Source organism: Acanthaster planci, linkage group LG07 (assembly GCF_054643075.1).
Source record: "Acanthaster planci isolate LZ-2023a linkage group LG07, COTS_SCS, whole genome shotgun sequence".
NCBI lineage: Eukaryota > Metazoa > Echinodermata > Asteroidea > Valvatida > Acanthasteridae > Acanthaster > Acanthaster planci.
In genome coordinates, this window is record NC_141783.1 from 535,794 (window position 1) to 554,854 (window position 19,061).

At 40.6% G+C, this 19,061-nt stretch overlaps 2 protein-coding genes and 1 long non-coding RNA gene across 3 annotated transcripts in view; 2 read left to right on the forward strand and 1 right to left on the reverse strand.

Annotated features, from left to right (window-relative positions):
• On the forward strand, positions 1-6,959 carry echs1 (enoyl-CoA hydratase, short chain 1). The gene is made up of 7 exons (XM_022247763.2): positions 1-224; positions 3,199-3,393; positions 3,895-4,022; positions 4,477-4,576; positions 5,024-5,128; positions 5,733-5,920; positions 6,279-6,959. Exons 1-7 carry the CDS (start codon positions 101-103, stop codon positions 6,342-6,344), a joined length of 906 nt encoding a protein of 301 aa, XP_022103455.2. The 5' UTR covers positions 1-100; the 3' UTR covers positions 6,345-6,959.
• LOC110986117 (polycystin-1-related protein-like) overlaps positions 6,739-19,061 on the reverse strand; it is a 27,925-nt gene continuing 15,602 nt past the window's right edge. Inside the window, exons 12-26 of the mRNA XM_022247761.2 lie at positions 18,573-18,815; positions 17,960-18,187; positions 17,221-17,485; positions 16,708-16,865; positions 16,190-16,420; positions 15,274-15,444; positions 14,829-14,989; positions 13,717-14,503; positions 12,789-12,933; positions 11,850-12,085; positions 11,231-11,435; positions 9,880-10,370; positions 9,455-9,656; positions 8,054-8,608; positions 6,739-7,748 (exon numbers count right to left, since the gene is read on the reverse strand). Coding sequence (XP_022103453.2) covers positions 7,513-7,748; positions 8,054-8,608; positions 9,455-9,656; positions 9,880-10,370; positions 11,231-11,435; positions 11,850-12,085; positions 12,789-12,933; positions 13,717-14,503; positions 14,829-14,989; positions 15,274-15,444; positions 16,190-16,420; positions 16,708-16,865; positions 17,221-17,485; positions 17,960-18,187; positions 18,573-18,815 — 4,314 coding nt within the window. The 3' untranslated portion in view covers positions 6,739-7,512. The remainder of the gene's footprint in view (positions 7,749-8,053; positions 8,609-9,454; positions 9,657-9,879; positions 10,371-11,230; positions 11,436-11,849; positions 12,086-12,788; positions 12,934-13,716; positions 14,504-14,828; positions 14,990-15,273; positions 15,445-16,189; positions 16,421-16,707; positions 16,866-17,220; positions 17,486-17,959; positions 18,188-18,572; positions 18,816-19,061) is intronic.
• LOC110986120 (uncharacterized) overlaps positions 16,319-19,061 on the forward strand; it is a 14,749-nt gene continuing 12,006 nt past the window's right edge. Inside the window, exon 1 of the long non-coding RNA XR_002599077.2 lies at positions 16,319-16,451. This is a non-coding gene — a long non-coding RNA (uncharacterized LOC110986120). The remainder of the gene's footprint in view (positions 16,452-19,061) is intronic.

A 19,061-nucleotide genomic window follows, 5' to 3' on the forward strand; every position in this document is an offset into this window, starting at 1 on the left:
GTAACATAACACGTTATACAGCACTGTGGGGTGAACGATTACTCATCGCAGACGGTGGGATTGTGCGTACCTTGGACTTTTTTAACTTCCCAAGTGGACAATGGCCTCATTGTACAAGTGCATGTCTGCCCTTGGCAAAACCCTAGTGACAAGACCAGTGGTGAGGTCATCGGTGTGTTCAAAGCTTCCGTTGGCGGCAAATTTTCGATCTTTGTCGTCTGCAGGTAGGCGAGGCCTAGGTCATGACCGTCGTAGGCCCAAATAAATACATGAGGTATGCCTAGGCATTGTCATGGCATGAGGCCGGCCCTGATCATGCTGACTGCATCGTGACATTGGCACTGTATGCATTGTCATGATTGTAGGCCTAGGTGTTCCCCCATCATTCATGACTTTGTGCATTCAAAGTCCACACGGAAAGATTTCCAACATGTCCATACGTCATGTAAGTAGGGTTACTTATTATTGTCAGCACACCGTCAACACACTGTAACCATATGATAGTAACGTCAACACAGCGTCAACTTCCCGAAAATACAACTTTAATCCACAAACGAAGCGTGGAAGTGTAATACTTGGCCTGAAAGAGGCTTTCCAGTAGGTGGAGGTCACAAATCAATTTGCAAAATGGATTTTTTTCACACGAAAAAAAAAATCTCTAGGGTTGCAGTCCACTAATTCCAGCGTGAATTTCTGGCCAGCTCATTAGCATTGAAAGTGCCCCCACAGTATCTTTTGAAAAAGGAGATTGTATGGCCCCCAAAATGGTGAGATTGTGTAACTGTTTGCCAGAATCAACTCCCTGGGTCTTTGGGCTTTCATCTGAGAGCAGAATGGCTAAAAAATTCTGTTGAAAAATGGTCCTAAGTGCCTGAGAAAGTTGAGGGTTGTCACTTGAAAAATGGCTGCACGCAGACTTTGGAAAAATCACTTTTTGGGGGTAATTTTGTTTTGAGGGAACAACTCAAAATGTGATCGGTTTACCCATAGAAAATTGAAAAGAAAGTGAAAGATTATGGACCATACATGTAATTTAACATGTGTTTCAGATGCCTCAGGGATGTTGGTACGCATATTATTGGGCCCCGAACAATGCTGATTTTACACTGTTTTCAATGGGGCTGAATTAGTGGACTACACCCCTAGCAGCATAGCTGTTCGCCGCCATCTTGCCTCTTCATGGAGTTTGGACTGTACCATTTAGGTATGGATATGCTGCGCCATAAATTAAATACTTTTTAAGATAATAAAAATCAATATAGCAGAAACAACATCATAGTTTTGTTTAACACAGTTATTGTCATAAATGTCTCCCTAATGACCAATGTCTCCCCGAGGTTGAAAAATTTAAGACAAAATGTCTCCACGTGACCCATTTGTAATACGAAAAGGGACAATTATTCAATGTTAAGAAAAAATACAAATATAGTAACTTTAAAGGAAGAAGTGTTGTATCTTTATCATATAATATCACCACCCCACTAGCATAATGGTATGGTCCCATTTGCCCTAGAGGTAACATGGCGGCTGATTTCTGAGCTGTTCGAAAGAGGCGATTCGGCCAAATTAAAACGGCAATTTTCCTATCCTGAGTCTAACCTGTGGAAGTTTAGGCAAAATATCCCTTCGTCAAACATGTACGTGTTACAGTCGAGTACCACAGTTTTGATTTTTAACATGTTTTTTGGGGTGTTGACGGTGTGTTGACGGTCTGTCGCGTGGTGACGGTAATTAGTATGACCGACTAGGTAGCCCCACTAGTGTGGCACGGACTCTCACTCCCGCTCCATCCTTAGCCACACTGAAATTTTTTTTGGCGCACCATTTTATCATTGTGGCCGCAAGTTCTTTTGCACACAAAGATGATCCTTAGCCTCTCCGCTTTCTTAGCGCCATTTATTGAATGATTTCACTCAGGTTGTTTTGGTATTTTCCAGTCTTTTTGCCTTCACCCATTCAATCTCACGGGCTCGCTCTCGCAATCGCCATCTTTGAAATAAGGTCGTTGAACAATACGGCACTTGACCCCTCATCGTCTTGACGGCTGTTCCATTTCAAGACATGTGTAATATTTTCAAGATGTATTTTTTTTGTGTTGGGGAGATGTAAATTTATATGACAGGTTTTGCCCTTACCCAACGTACATGTATATATTAATAGACACTGTATGCTCAGTGCTTGTCTGAGAGCTTGCGAAAAAAGTCACAAAAAATGCTTACTCGGGTGGGACTCGAACCCACGACCTCCTGCTTACTAGTGCAGATGTCTTAACCACTCGACCACCGAGCTTCCATCTTGAAAATAGTTTGCAGTATCCGCTGCTTTATCTGACTCGGACCGGCCAGCCGACCCCAGCAAGCTTTCTTTTTTTTTTCAGAGGAGGGTCCTGTTGGTGATATTGGAAAACTTTTCTCAAGACCTTTCAAACTGTATAAATGGCAGTGGCATTTAACGACTGTGAATTTTTGGGCCACATACCTACATGTATATAGACAACACTTGACAAACCTATGAGATTCAATACTTGCCTGAACATTAATTCCAGAACTATAAGGCTTATACAAACCTTGAAGATAGCAATGAACATTATACATGCACATGATGTACAAACTCGCATAAACACAGTTGTGGCAGTTCCGATTGTGCCAACTTACTCTGCCATCAGAGAAACTTGTGCTACAAAATTAATTCATCCCTTCTTAGTGAGGTCAGATGTCTGCTGGGGAGGTTTAATTGTATCTCATTAAAATGGTGAAATTTGTGAGCATTTTTCCAATCCATGCCCTGGAAAATCGTCGGCAGTATAACAACTTAACCAATCACAACACAGCTCTTATCTTTTCCTAGTTGTTTTCCTGTCACCCACAGAAGAAAGCCGAGCTATGGTTGGTCATTGGAATAGAAGTAAATTAAGCCAATCATGGTTGAGGAGATTTACCAAGACAAATTTATTCATGTTGTTGTGGGATTCATTCTACATGTAGGCCGTCAGCTAGTACAAGTTCAGACAAAATTAATTAGATTACAAGTGCTGACAGAAAGAAACTTACAGTTACTCATCTAAGCAGATAATGAACCCTTTGAGTTTAAGGCCTGGCTGTTGTTCTGCAGATGTGTAAATTGTGTTTAGTTTGGACCTGGTGAATATGACTGCTTCATTCTTCAGGTTTTTTGTTGAATTTTTCCATCTAAACTCAGCCAATTATGAGAACATCATCGTGGAGAAGAAAGGAGAGAAACAGAATGTGGGTTTGATTCAGTTGAATCGTCCCAAGGCTCTGAATGCACTGTGTGATGCTTTGATGGACGATGTGTCTGATGCCTTGCAGAAGTTTGAAGCAGACAAGGAGGTTTCCTGCATCATTTTGACTGGATCACAGAAGGCATTCGCTGGTATGTTCTTGAAAAACGCATCAACCGATAATTTATTGTATTTTTGAGTATTCCAACTAAATTACCCAAGCATCTATAGTCATTTTGATTATGACATAAAAATCTTCAAGTCGTGAACTACTAGGTAAAAATTGTTCTCTAACATCAGAGAGTGTATTTCAGTAGAAAGCATTACTTCAGTGTGTTGCATTGGATACAATTAAAGTAAAAATAAGGCTTGTGTAAATGCTGATTCAATAATAAATGACTGGTTGAAATCACTTTCCTGTGTGTAGGATTTTTTATGATAATCTTTTGCCTGTGTAAAAAGGGCTTGTTCCCTACTCAGTGTGAGAAAGAGATATTTGCAACTTTAAAGTTAAGTTTTTGTCAATTTTTGTAGACTCTACCTCAGTTCATAGTTTGGTCACGTCAAGTTTCACAATGTGTGTATACATATATATATATATAGTGTTCAGTTTTCTTTTTTCTTTCCTTTTTCTTTTTTGGCTGCGCTTGAAGCCGGCGCTGACATTAAGGAGATGGCGGGATATACGTTCCAGAGTGTGTACAGCGGCAACTTCCTGGCTCATTGGGATCAAGTCACAAGGACTAAAAAGCCTGTGATTGCTGTGGTCAATGGCTATGCTGTAAGAAATATAATAGAAATATAACTAGAAATATATCAGTAGTATTGATGTTGGATACGATTGGTTGATATGCATGATTGCTTGATCTTTGCGTGATCACTCAGTATTCTTGCTTGATCTGTGGATAATTCTTTTCTTTCCAATTCACATCTGAGATAGATTGTTTCAAAAAGGGAAGGAAAAAGATCGCAAGGATTGATCAGTTGTGCAGAGCAATTGGGTGATCTTGCAGATCAGTCATTCATGCCCCATGTGGACGAATCCAACAATGTTGTCACAGGAGATGAGTGATGACCCTCACCTAGTCAGTTTCCGTATACAGTTCTAAACCGTGGTGATGAAATTTCCTCCTTCATAAATATCTACCCAACTTGGAAACTAGCAGGCGATGAGATGATGTAGAGCTTTTGGGACAGACTTTTGAGAGGAGTAACTCTGATCTTTTTTGGGGCAGCTTGGTGGTGGATGCGAACTGGCCATGATGTGTGATATTATCTACGCAGGAGACAAAGCCAAGTTCGGTCAGCCAGAGATCTTGCTGGGCACAATCCCAGGTATGAAATCACGCTGTGAGAACACCCACCCTGAATATTGTTTTAGTGGTGCTTTAGTGGAAAGGGGGGAGAAAAGTTAAAGGAAAGACGGAGTGAAGATTCAGCTCAACTTGTTTTCATTGATATTACGATGAGTTACAACAATACAAGCAAGATTTTTTAATACCTCATTTCATTTGAAGTGACAAGAAAGTGGTAGTTTTTCCATTCTCAGAAAAACCTTTCATCAATGCTTTTTAGAGGGCACTTTTGTCACTCAAAGTGCTCTTTATCACAAGAGCATAAGAAAAAATTACAACAAAGTGTCTGTCAGAATTACTCACCAACAAAGTTTTGAAGTAATATTTCCCATTTTCACTGTCTTAACAAGCTAATTAACACAATGCGCAAATTGTAAATGATGGACTGTACCTTAAAGTAATTATTAGTATCTTTCCTAATCAACAGGGGCGGGAGGTACTCAGAGGCTGACCAGAGCTGTTGGTAAATCTGTTGCCATGGAGATGGTCCTCTCAGGAGATCCTATCACTGGCCAAGAGGCCAAAGAAATGGGTAATGAAAACCTTGGGAATTTCATGTAATATTCATTGAGCAAAATATGCTCATCTGAAGTCAATCGTCCCATGATTTTGGCTTTGATTGATATTCTTGCCTGGAACTATCACATGAACTTGAGAAGTTTACAAGCTTTACAAAAGAAGGGCCACTGTTTGAGAAACCAGATGATGTACACTTGGAGCCATTTTCAAGGGCACACTAACTGAAACATCAAGTTCATGTATAATTATCTCTTCTCAAACTTGGATTTGTTAATAGAATAATAGTGGACATGTATCAGTCAAGGATTATAAAACTTTACATGCATGAGGTATGCCAATACTGGCAAATGTACATGGATTATACTTTTGCACGCAGTTCAGCAAGTTTCTGCTAGAGCTTATCACTTCAGTTGCATCACAGAGCTTCTCCCATTTACATCCAGAAAGGGAGCCTGACTCTTGAGGGTTTAGTGTAAAATCTTTGTTGCATTTTAGTATGATTAGGGTTGAGTATCGAAATCTATCATGTAGAGTATTTTATACTTCGGCCATTTTTGAATGGCAGCGAAATGGCAAGCTTTATTAACAACACAATCTCATCTGAATCTCATCTGTAGGGCTTGTGAGCAAGGTCTTCCCATCGGAGGAGGTTCTTGACAAGGCCATCGAGTTGGCCGAGAAAATTGGTAAAAATTCGAAACTGACGGTTGCCATGGGGAAAGAGGCGGTTAACGCGGCGCACGAACTCTCCTTGCAAGAAGGACTCAAAACTGAGAAGAAAATCTTCTATGCCACTTTTGCAACCGTAAGTTTTTGGTTGCTAGTTAGTTTGGTTTGGTATAGTTGGTCTGTGTTTGGTTTGGGTTGGATTAGCCTGAGTTGGGTTTGGTTTAGTTTAGGATAAGTTGGATTATGTTGGTTTTGTTTGGCTGAAATTGGGTTTGGTTAGGGTTGGGTTGTTTGGGCTGGTCGGAAATGTTTGGATTTATGGTTTGGTTTGATGTAGAGGATTTTGCAAGATGCCAACAACTTGCTCTCAAGCTGTCTTTGTAAGACTTTCTGATAACTTTCATCGAAAGTTATCTGTAGTTGTGATTGACTTGTAATTTGACTTGGGATCAATTGGTTATAAAGGGAAAGTATGTTCCTCTCTTACCTTTCAGGAAGATCGTAAGGAGGGGATGGCAGCATTTGTGGAAAAGAGAAAAGCTAACTTCACCGACAATTAAACCATGTGGGATTGTGCAGGGCGCTATATGAACAGTTTCCATGGAAACTGTTGGGAGTTGGACAAGGCTTGAGACTACAAAAGTGATTTTGCTGCTGCTGATGATTATGACGATGATGTTGGTGACAGGAAAGATTTGTTCTCAAGATCTATTTTGGCAGCCTAAGTTTTGAATATGATACAGTATATGAGCCAGATGAGTCTTGTTTTTATTTCACGGACAGGCTCCATTTATTTTCTATTGTGCCAAAATTGTATTCAGCAAAGTGGGAGATGTTTAAAAGATTTGTTAAGAAAATTACATTGTTTTTCTTTTCATCCCACAAAGTAAGCATCCTCGCATCTCGGACCTAAAAATGTTCAGACCTTGATGAAAATGAACAGAAGTTCTCATGTCAAATGATTAATCTAATTTGCAGAACACATGGGCTACAAACTGTCACATTCTATGACACACATTATTACATTTTGTTTTACACAGATTCCAAAATGTCTGGAAATAACTGTCATTTGAGACATCTTGTTCTTTGCAGTGTTTTGTGTAACAAGGAGTGATTTGGAAATCATGCTTAACTTTATATCAAGGATGAATAAATTTATATATGCTAAAACTCGACATCAAAAGAGTCAAACTGTCTTGAATTAATTGTGCTCACATTGAGTTCAAACGTTAATTTGAAATCTTAATCAAATGTAACTAAAGTTATTTGAAAATCTATTACAAATTTCTTCAACTTGAAATTGTTTTATCACAGAGCATCATTTTGTACACACATAATGTATGTTTTTACATTTACCTTAACAAGATTTTAATATCTCTTAGTTTTTGTATTTACTTTCATATTAATTCACATGACACAGAACTTCAACTCAAAGAAAGCATAAGCGCATATCAAAACTTTCACAGAATATGATTAGGCTCAGCGATAATAAATCTGGAAATTTATGAGGAGGCAAGATTCCTTCAAGTTCACATTGTGGCCATCTATAATGACAAAATGTACATTAACTGTTAACTAATTGCCTTTCATATTTACAGTTGATGAATTCATACATGGCAAGCTTCCATTAAAACCGTTATATACACGTAATATAGGTGTAGTGTTATCAATCATGGTAGCAGTACTCAGTGGGCGTTTCATCTGAAGCCAGAAATCAATGCCATTTTTTCATGCAACAAATATGACGCGATTACATGCTTTCTTGTTGTTTGGCTTGCTGCCATTATCGGAGGAGCGCGTAGCCGAGTGAAGTGAGATACGACTCAGACTTCTTGCTGGTGACCCCAGGGTTTCGCTCTGATTGGCTGTCACATCAACCTTCCCGTAATTGGTCTCCACAAAGTTGACAATCTTATCCACGCTTTTCTCAAGCAAGTCCATCGTATCTTCATACGTTAATTTGGCTGTAAAAACAAGTTTAAATTATCCAGCAAAGCTAGGTGAGTAGATTGAAATTTTTTGTAGATTCGTAATTCTTTTCAGAGACTGAAGATGGATTGTGGCCTTTTGTGGGCTAGCAACTGTTGAATTTGCGCTGGTTTATGTGAGGCTAACCACATGCTTCAATGATGAGACATAGCATGGCATGAAAAGCCTTCCCTGAATTCTAACAATTTGTTTGCTGAAAGTAATGATTATGTTTCTCTTGTTAGAAAAATGGTGCTTTTTCTGCAGCTTCTAGTTAAAAATTGACAGCAGCAGAACTCACCGGTTACTTGAGATGTGGCTTTTGTTCCTTGAACGGGACGCAAAAAGAATGCTTTAAATCTCTCCACGATGTACTCCACAATTTCTGGGTCTATCACCTCATTCAACCCCTCCTGATGTCTCATGTGGTTGAAGGCCTCCACAATGATAGTGATGAACATGTTGGTGAGAATCAGATACATGGTCACGATGTAGATGAGGAAGACAGCGCCCCCTAGCCACCGATTGGCCTCCACCAGAGCATTGAAGTCAAACTTCCCAAGGAGCATGGAGAAGAGCGTCTCAAGCGTGGCAACGAAAGAGGAGAACATCTCAACCACGCCATGGAAGAGAAGGTAGGAGAGCTGAGCAAAGGCGCAGAACACAAGACTCCACATGATGAGGAAGTGGAGGATATCCCTAGAGGCGTGTCGTAGTGTCATCCCGAGGAGCGACATGCGGGCGTTGAGTCGCAGGAGATGCATGTATCGGATGAGAGAGAGAAACGACAGGCAAGCCAAGAGATAACCAAACAGCTCGTCCCATTTGGCAATGTGACCAAAGTTGACAAATCTTCCTGTTGGATGTTTCAAACGGATGAATATGTATTTGGTTTATAGAGTGAATCATTTCAACAGATGCTCAAAACAAGAAGTATATTTATTGTACATTTATCACTACCTCAGTCTTCCTGTTCAACAACGTGCAACTTGACCATGCATTAACATTTGATAATGCCCGCTGATGAGAAGTGATAGTGCCTGCTGCGTAAATCACACACTGGCACCTGGATACAAGACAGTTTAATCGATTCTGATTGATCAAGAGTCTGTGTACACGCTGCTCAGGAAGCGCGTGCCAAGTCCGTATAAGCAGATTTTTTTGGACTTCCGTAAAATAAAATGGACGGGGGTGCGGGAAAAATTAATGTAAAGTTCTAGAACAAAACCATTGGAAATCTTTTGACTCTCTGACTATAAAAGTATTTATGAATGGGAATGAGTATGTGCTTGGCCAATCTTAAACTAATGTTTAAGACCAACTCAGCAGACTGAACGCTGATAATTTCCCTCGCCTGTGACTTGGCATTAGTCACGTCCATTCTCCTGAGCTGGTCTTAAACGCACGTTTAAGACTGGATTTTTTTAGAAGAATGGTTTCCACCTGTCAACTTAACTTTTGTTTGGGATTCAATTTATTGAAGAATCTGATAAGAAAGAAGAAAGTAAACATTGTCTGGAAGTCAACTTTCTTTTTTTAAAATATTGGAAGTGATAAGAAAACCGTAGGATACTGAAAAAGATGCTGAAAGATTCTTTGGAAATCAAGGGAACTCAAGGATCCTTATGCTAAAACTTCAAAGAGGTCTTGGAAAAATTAGAAAAAAAGTCTTAAAATTTGATTTGAGAACAGCTGAAGTAACCTTGTTTTTTGTTCTTGACTTCCTGCAGTGCAAGTTTGATGAAGACTTCACGAAAAGCGAACATGATAACCGCGACTATGGCTACCAGTAGCAGGATCAGTTCCAGAGCTGTCCAGAAGTTCTTCAGTTCCTTCAATCCAGCTTTCTTGATCAGCAAGATCAACTTGATGATGAAGAAGAGAAGGTAAGCCACAAAAATAACCTAGCAAAGAAACAGAAAGTGTTGCATTTCATGTTTATCAAGCTAAAAGTACATGTAGATATTCTGCTTTTACAAATATTGATGAAGTATGTGATAGAATGTTGTTTAATCTTTTGACTCATAATTTTCATATTGCATGTATATTGACTAGAAAAAAAACAACCATTCAATAGACTTATTTGTCAAACAAAATATAATTGAACCTTTTTAACAACTGTGATACCTGGAAGATGATGTTAAAGATTGCAATGGCTCCCTCATAATGATACAACCGCAGAGTGTGGATGTGCGATGTCACTAAAGCACCCCCTGTCGACGATGTCTCGGCCAACAGAGTTGCAACACTGAACAAATTGATGTTGGCATTGTACACGGAGAACTCGACAAAGATTGCGCGCGTCAGTTTGTCATACCATCCCGTCTCTCTAAGGAAATGGGCCGTTGCTAAGGCCTCGGCAGTAGTGGTGCCAAACTCGGCAATGTAACCTCCGCCTGAGTAGACGGCAAGTCTCCCAGGATGTGGAACTCCATTGAGCTCAAGGAAGTCTTGATATATCCAGGGGGCTCTTTCCTCCTCAGAATAAAGCCTCAAGTTGGGAGTATCTTTTAGTTGCCAGGCAACGGTGAAGTTGCTCTCTTCTTGGTTGCCATTGGAGTAGTCAAGATGGCATGTTGCATGCAGCATGCTTATGTCTGGATGAAGGGCACATGGCTCTGAAAAGAATGTAAATATTACTGGAGATTTTGCACTGGTGGGCTTCCAGGTAAATTGTACCATGGCAAAGGAAGGGTTTCAGTTTTGCAGATACTGGTATTTGAAATTGGTATTTGATGGTGTGGAAAATGGGTACCTAATGTATGGAAAATGGGTGCCTGATGGTATGGGAAATGGGTACCTAATGCATGGAAAATGGATACCTGATGGTATGGGAAATAGGTACCCGATGGTATGGGAAATGGGTACCTGATGGTATGGGAAATGGGTACCTAATGCATGGAAAATGGATACCTGATGGTATGGGAAACAGGTACCTGATGGTATGGGAAATGGGTACCTGATGGTATGGGAAATAGGTACCCGATGGTATGGGAAACAGGTACCCGATGGTATGGGAAATGGGTACCCGAAGGTATGGGAAACGGGTACCGGATGGTATGGGAAACAGGTACCTGATGGTATGGGAAATGGGTACCGGATGGTATGGGAAACAGGTACCGGATGGTATGGGAAACAGGTACCTGATGGTATGGGAAATGGGTACCTGATGGTATGGGAAATGGGTACCTGATGGTATGGGAAATGGGTACCTGATGGTATGGGAAATGGGTACCTGATGGTATGGGAAATAGGTACCCGATGGTATGGGAAATGGGTACCTGATGGTATGGGAAATGGGTACCTGATGGTATGGGAAATGGGTACCTGATGGTATGGGAAACGATACCTAATGTATGGGAAATGGGTACCTGATGTATGGAAAATGGGTACCTAATAGAGCACACACTAATTAATCACACCAGAGTTTGCAGTGGTGCTATTATTCAGTAGGCAACTTGTTTCATTTGTGGCTCACCATCCTTCACTCTCAGTTGCCTGAGTCGCACTGGTCCTACCCGGTACCCTTGCCAGTCAGCAATGAACCTGGTGTGCCTCCAATGCATTGGTACTCCGTTGTAGTACGTGTTGCCATAGAGACCAGGGATGAGGGCTTCCTCCACCCACTGCCAGAACAGATCAGGTGTGCTCTTCTCTAAGCTCTTGAAGGAGACCTTAGCACTCTGTTGGGAGTGAAGGAAATCTATGAAAGAATGACTTCTTCCTTTCTTATGAGTCTTAAGTTAAAGGGAATACATGCAATTACTAAATACATTTTTTTCCTTGCTCTTACAAAATATTATAATTCGTTGTATCTTAACTTTCTGTGATAATCACATTTGTATATTTATCAACTTGTATATAATCAGAGGTCAACCTCTCATAGAATCAAGCTTACTAAAAGAAATGGAATCATACAAGAAATCAAACAGAATACTCCTGGCAATTAGTCCAAAATTTGTAAACCATTTCTTTTTCTAAGCTTGGCAAACTGGTTTTAAGTATTTATTCTGTCATTCTAAGATGTGATTAATGTAATCAAATCCAAAAGGGTTTTGTCACAGATGGCTATTTCAATTTAGCTGAGTAGTTCTGACTGTGTTTTTAGTGCCAGTGTTGTCCACAAAGATGTCTCTGAGTGACTGGGACATGTAGAAGGACATTCCATCCCTGCTGGAGTAACACAAGAAGAGGACGACGACAACAAAGAGAGTATAGATCCCTGTCTCCTTCAGTGTGCGATTCAGCTTGATTTCCTTTATGCGTTTCTGGCGTGCCTCCTCTAGTGCCTCTTTGCTTGGAGGGAGTCGCTGTCTGTGCTCAGGGGAGTTTACTGTCAAGGAAGTAGGTATCAAGGTTTAAAGAGACAGAATCAGCTTGCAGTATGAAACAAGAAGGCATGTGTAGGGCAGGGGATTTAGGTCGATGCAGTGGCACTTCACTCGCCTTCCACCCCTGCAAAGTGGGTTCGAATCCCACCTAGGTCAGTATGTAGAGTTAGTGTTCGGTTCCTACCCAATTCCATGGCGTTTCCCCAGAGTATTTGACACGGATTTTCTTCCCACCTCTACAACTGAATGTGTCTTAATTGTCGCATCTCTACAACTTCATCAGGCTGATGAGATACACTTCCCAGAGTACTTTTGAGGATTCCTCCATTTTGTGAATGAAAAATGAAAGAAATTATTAATAACAAACAGCTCGCTTGATAATTGCCCTCTGTAGTTCAAACTGAGTCCATATTTTCCGTTCACAATTAGCCACTAAGGTGTAGTTACATGGACAGTGTTAGATACTGTAATTAAGTTAGTAAGTTAGATACTGCAACTGTAATCAAATCAGCAGATTGCAGATGGTAGCATTCCTAGGCTCACAGGCTCTGTGTTTTATCAGTGGAGATCGCAAATTTTCTTTCCGTTGCATATTGTTGAGAATTAGAATTCACATTTTAGATTGATTCAGTGATTTTGTCTTTGTGATACAAACAACTGAGAATAGAAGAGCATAATGTGGATCATATTAAAGGGAAATCCAACATTTTCCTGGTGACAGTGATTGATGCAAGATCTCCTCATCATCTCGGAGCTGATTCTGATCACAGGACAAGTCGGCATCCATCTCAACGTCCATCTTGGCAGGTTTCTTGAAGATCAATGACAGGAGCATTGCTACGATGAGGACCTAGAGAGGAAAGTCTCAACAGTTAGAAATAAAGGTGTGAGGGAATCAATGTGTATATTTCTGTTGTCAGCTCTGAAGGCCAAAATCGAAAGATCGCTTGGGGTTGATAGTACAGATTCTGCAGTTGGTCAGCGATCTATTGCACCATTATTCAGGCTTATAGACAGATTTTTGTTTCCTTCTATCTGATAAACTTTCTTTAAGATACAGTCCATCATTTGCAGTTATTGAAAAAGTATTACAGATGAAATTATTGTTGGAAAACATCCTTAGTTTTAAGATGGTTATGGGACTAAACTCCCTGTGAAATTATTCTTTCTGGTAAGCTGTCATTTTGAAGAAAACAACGAAAGAAGGCTACTTCCAACGATGTGTTTATAAAGATACATGTTTGGGAAACAGCCATTAGAAGTGCCACAAGCATTGACACATATGCACATACATTTATTGCACTTCTGATAATTTGTTTGTTCATGACATCGCGTAGACGCATTCAACTGAATGTGAGAACGTGTCCCAGATGCTGAATTCTGATGCAATTCAAGACATGACTCAGCAACTTTTGATCTGAATTTAAAAGCCTAGAATATTGGTTTTTTTCTCAGAATATGCACAGTATTCACTGAGCTGAAACTTCATCAGGTTTGTTTTTAGACGCCCTTCTTTAGATTTTGAGTAATTTTATTGCCTCAAAAGAACATAATGCTCAAATTACAGATGATGGACTGCACCTTTAAACAACTATCACTGTCGTAAAAATTTTAACCTTGGGAGGAAACTTGCCTTGAATGGTTGTATGACCAGCACTGAGTTGACCAAGGATATCAGCATTGAGGTTAGCCACTCAGAGGATTTTTGCTGTCCCCATTCTAAGCTATATAAGATGGTGAAGAAGGCTGCGGTGAATGAGGAGAGAATCATGAGCAGCCATGCAATGTAGACACACCAGTGAGGTAACAAGAATGGCTTGGCTTTTGCTTTCCCGATCTTTGTTTTACTTTTTGCTGGAGCATCCGCTGGAACGAGTTCAATCTTGTCTGATGATTTGACATCCACAAGGGAGCTTTGCGGTGTTGAACTCTCAGAGGCACTGTCTCTCAAGCGGTTGAGCTTCTCTTGGAGATGTTTGGGGAGTGAGTTGGTCATTTGAGATTTGCTGGGTTTGGATTTTCTGAAGATCTGGACGATGAGGATGTTGACTGGTAGAACAATCAAGGCACTGATGAATCCTATGTAAAGCTGTTGAAGTGTGAAGATGAAGGGTCCAAGACGTAGAGCTGTGGGGTTCTCCACAGTCTCTTCAGTGCGATAGAACATTGCACTGGTGATCATGCTAAGGTAGAGGAGACACAAGCAGCAGGAGAGCCGCTGGACTCGGGTGAAGGGGCTCCGTGTTGGCCGACTGAACAGCGAGAACCAGATATGGTCGTCAAAGAGATTACGTCGACTGCTAGAGAAGAAGAGCTTGCTGAACTGGGTCAGATCAGAACGGGTTGCAACAGGAAGAACACGCTCTACTGCTCCGTCATCTTTCTCTACTGCCAGCCAGCGATCACAGACAAAGAAGTATCTAAGGGAAAAAAATTGACAATGCTTTCGCACTTTTTTCTAAGACTTATTCTTTCAAAATAGCACATGCTAAAAGATCAACCATTTTGTTTTCCCTTGTCAAGCCTCTACATTTTCAAAATTTGGAACATTTTAAGTGTGTTGTAAACAAGTGATTTTTCTGTATGATCTTTCCGGGAGTGTGTGGAGCAAAACTTCTACATAGATTTACTCTTACGAGATTTTATCTCACAACCACATTGCTGTAATTAGATATCTTACTTTCCCAGATTTCAAGGATCAGGTCTGATCTGTGACCTCACAATGACAAGGTCTGATCTACTTACTGCTGTCCGTTTTGCAGATCTAGGATAGAAACCTGTGACAGGTACCAGCCAGCAAGTTGACGATGTCCAGAGTTGTCGTGCCAGAGTTTAATGTAGGAGAGGGGACCCAGGGGCCTGGCCACACCCATCAAGAAGTGACAGATGCTGCCGCTTTCAAACACCTGTAAACACCAATTGACCATGTTGATTGCAACCACTCAAAGCAGTTTCACAGCTTGAGCCAGACTTCTATTGTCAGAGACCATCTGAAAACTGAAGGCTTTCGTCCAAAACATAGTCCTTCAAAATGTGCAATTCCTTTGAATACTATATACACATATTTTATATTTTGGAGGGAAAACTTTATATGCTTGGATAAAGTTTAGAAACAGATTTTCTTAGAAATGCTGCTTGCTGGAGCATGAATGCTCATGATGTTTCAGATACTGATGTTTTCACAATGTACCTTTCTTTTGTCATCGTCCAATAAGCGCACACCACTGTCTCCATCCTCTCCTGTGAGGATAATGCTGACCTTTGACCTCGTGCCACAGCCTGGACCCATGCCAGTTTGCACAGTGACTTGGTAGAAGTACGTGTCATTAGGGTGGTTGTCGCCTAAGGGACTTACACCCCACTGGAATGAAATGTCAACTCCAAATAATAATGTCCGAGTGAATCTTTGTGCTCTATTTTGCATCTTCCATGGTCAGTTTGGTCCACCATCTTTGATGCGAGACCGTTTCCAAGCAGCTGGAGCAACTGTGCATTTCTGCCAGCAGTGTTCCACATTGAAAAGCCATAGCTACATGTATGCTCGCGGGTACACCACGGAAGCAGTCTCTGAGGAGAGCCAGTGGTGGAAAAAGATCTCAACATTTTGTACAGTGTACTTCAGAGACATAAAGATAAGCAGAGCGCAACGTTTGAAAAGTAAAGACCTTTTCTCACCATCAGCTCTTAGAGCCAACCTATCTTCCTGAAAGATATTTGCTTCCATGTTGTACCCACAAACATACCTCTCTGTAGGCTTCTAATGCCAGGCAAAGCATTGAAGAACCCTTCCATATTTTACATATAATCCAAAGTTAAGTATACTGGTGTCAAATTTACACCGCATACCTGTACAAGTATGATTCAATTGGGAAATAAATATAAGTATACTTTTCCAGTTTCCAGAAGTACAGTAATGAGGAAAATATTCATCCTGCGTATGTGAGCACTATTTTTGCAATTTTTCAACTGTACACAGAACATGACTTTTTACAGAAAAGTTTTTTAGTTGCAAGTAATTTTGTTTGTGTTGTTTTTTCAAAGAGGCATTAATCTTCATAAAGCAAGCAAATAAACGAGGTAGGATGTTTGAAATTTGGATGGTTTACCTTGACGATATCCTGCTTGTCTTTTCTCCTCAGCCAAATGAGCAGGAGCAGATACAGGCCGAAGAATCCAAGCACCGTGGCAAAGACAGCCGCGTTGCTTCCCAGATCCTGAAACTTGCTGAAGACAGTGGAGAAGTCAATGGTGTTTGGAGGCACAAAGAACGAGGAGGCAAATGAGGAGAGATGGTTGCAGAGGCAGTGGATGGAAGAGGTTGAGGTCTGCGACCCAACCTGAAGGGAACAGAAGATGGGTCAGTCTGAGGTGAGCTCAGAATTTAACGTGTTTGTGCTCTCATTTTTTGAAAAACGCATACGCTGTGAAGCTAACTTTATGTTGGTTCTAAGCCAAGGTTCTAAATGTTTAGCACAGCAAACAGAAAGACAAACTTCAAACGTGGGTTTTGCTTTGAGTGGCAATGCAACAAGAGCAGTCATCACACACTCAGCAATGCTCAGCAAAACTATGAAATTGAGACCTTGTCATATTAGTCTTAAAACTTGGACTTGTCTGGCCTAACCTGGCACCCCCGACTACTCCATGCTGTGATGTTGGTATCCCAGAACCGGCAACCAGCTGCATATATCACCATGGTTGTGTTCACTTCAAACATTTCGTCTGTCTGGTTCACTATGAGTGTTGTTCCATTTGAAGAATCTTGGTGTAGATCACTAGTGTCTATTTGAATAATAGAAAGAAGAGTTTGAAAATGAAAACACTCACTGTTGATCTTAAACAAAAACTTTCTGAAAATTTATCTTGTCTCACTTTAGTAAACTTCAAAGTTTTATAATTACTTGAATGACAGAAAAATTAATCTTATACTGAGGTTTTTGTTTAGTTTAACTAAATATGTATTTTAGACCTTTTAGATGGTAAAAAACTGGATTTAGATTGCTTCAACAGTGCAGTAAATTGGCTAAACTTATGAGCATGAGTTTATAGAAACATTACATCCCATGCTTTTAGCTTAGAATACTTTTACACATGTGTCATTTTCAAGAAGAAGGTCTTTTCAGAAAGTTAGTATAACCTGCCAGGCCGACGCCCAAATAGTAGTCTCCTACACCAGTCAGTAACTCTTCAGAAAACACTGCAGTGTGTCTAGCCTCTGTTACCAGTCCCACATCACTCCACATTTCATCTTCTCCAAGGTTTCTCGGTATCTCTATGAGTGCATCATACGATCTGGTGTCGGGGCGGCTTCCCTTTCTTAGATAGACCAGAAACTTCGTCACGTTGTCTGTCATTTCTCGGAAAATCACTCGGAGCTGGATGTTTTCCTCTTGTACTTCCACCTGTCGAGAATTCAGACCTCACTAACCATTGTATTTGATGAGGAAACAAAAAGAACTTAACTGGAAAGAAGTCTACCAGTTCATGATTGCATTTCAACTCTTTACGTTTTTGTCACATTCAAACAGTCAAAAAGCTTTTAGAGACATTTTGATCAGTAGACCTCATAAGGTTGGTGATTCTTCCGGTGTGTTTGATCTATTCAGCATTTTTCTCTGTTATCCCCATATGATTTGCAGTTTTTCAAGAAAAAATTTATGAATTACATTTGGCTTCCTTCTGTAAAAAAGTTATCTTTACTGTGTTGCATTTAACCTTTGATAAGTTTGCCTACGTAAGCATGCGTGCAAAACTGTACATTTCAAAAAGGAAAAGAAGCCACAACATGTACAAAAGTTAAATTAATGGCCAAACCATTGCTATTAAAACTCTCATTTTTCTCTCAAAGTTAGGATTCAGCAGTAGAGTGTTTGTACCTTGTGATACTGCATTGTGGATGCATTCATAAATGTCATTCTGACGGTCTCAGCACTTGTTAGTTTGCTCTGGTCAACATCAAGGGCGATACTGATCATATCAGTCAGGTTCTGCACTGAGAGTAGCTCCCCTTGTCCCGTCTTAAAGTCTAGGGCGAGCACCCCCTTGGAACCTATGCTATCTGAGCTCTTGGAAAAGCTGTAGGGGTTTGCGTTGTAGGAAAAGATCTGTGAAAGGCAACCACAAAAGAACAGTTACTCCCTTGGCCATATTAGTAAAGTTGAAGAAATTCTTAGACATTGACATGAGTAGAACTGAGCGCTGGCATGATGTGAACTTTAAATCCAAGGGATTGCTTTCAGAAATGACTGTCCCTGAGCTTTTGGGTGAGCTTTCACAAAGTGCAGGGATTTTTACATACAACCCTTTACAATAACTTAGTCCCGCAACTTATTGGAGCCAGCTGAATGATGCAAACTAGACATAGACATAGTAGCAGATTCTGCAGCAGTGATATTTGATGTTGGATACAAGACTAGGTGCTTTAAGCATTAACAGAGGGGTATGCTGTTCAATCAAGAAATGTTCTTAGCAATGGCGTGCCAAACTTACAAACTGTTCCACCTGCTTTGCCCCACTGGATCCAAACAGCGAGCTGGCGTTGGGTAGACTGAAGGAGCCAGCGTCTGTATTGATTTGTCTGTTAGCCACTGAGATGGGCTCGTCCTTGAAGACTTCCAGAGTGAGTTGATCCGTGACCAGTGTGACAGGAGGTTGACCTGTGACCCGTTGACCTATGACCACGTCAGAGACCAGGTCCAGCGTTCCCTGTGCTAGCATGCTGATGGTTGATGCCTGTTTGTTTGCAGAAATAATAATTGAAAAAAGGCCTAAGGGTTGAATATAATCACTTATTTACTTTAATTTGACTTTCTCTGTTATCGGCACCATGGCATTAATAATGACACTGTCATTATCAGCACCGTAGCATTGTTAATGTCACTGTCATGCCATGGCTGCTGTCACTGTCACTGCCTGCATCACAGTCAAAGCTTTTTTCCCAACTTTGTTACCCCTGACGCTGTCATGATCTCCACTATC

Excerpts from the sequence above, each read along its gene's own strand:
- echs1 (XM_022247763.2), top strand. The coding sequence starts at position 101 with ATGGCCTCATTGTACAAGTGCATGTCTGCCCTTGGCAAAACCCTAGTG. Across the intron at positions 225-3,198 it reads TCGATCTTTGTCGTCTGCAG|CCAATTATGAGAACATCATC; the intron begins GTAGGCGAGGCC and ends ATCTAAACTCAG. Across the intron at positions 5,921-6,278 it reads TCTATGCCACTTTTGCAACC|GAAGATCGTAAGGAGGGGAT; the intron begins GTAAGTTTTTGG and ends CTTACCTTTCAG.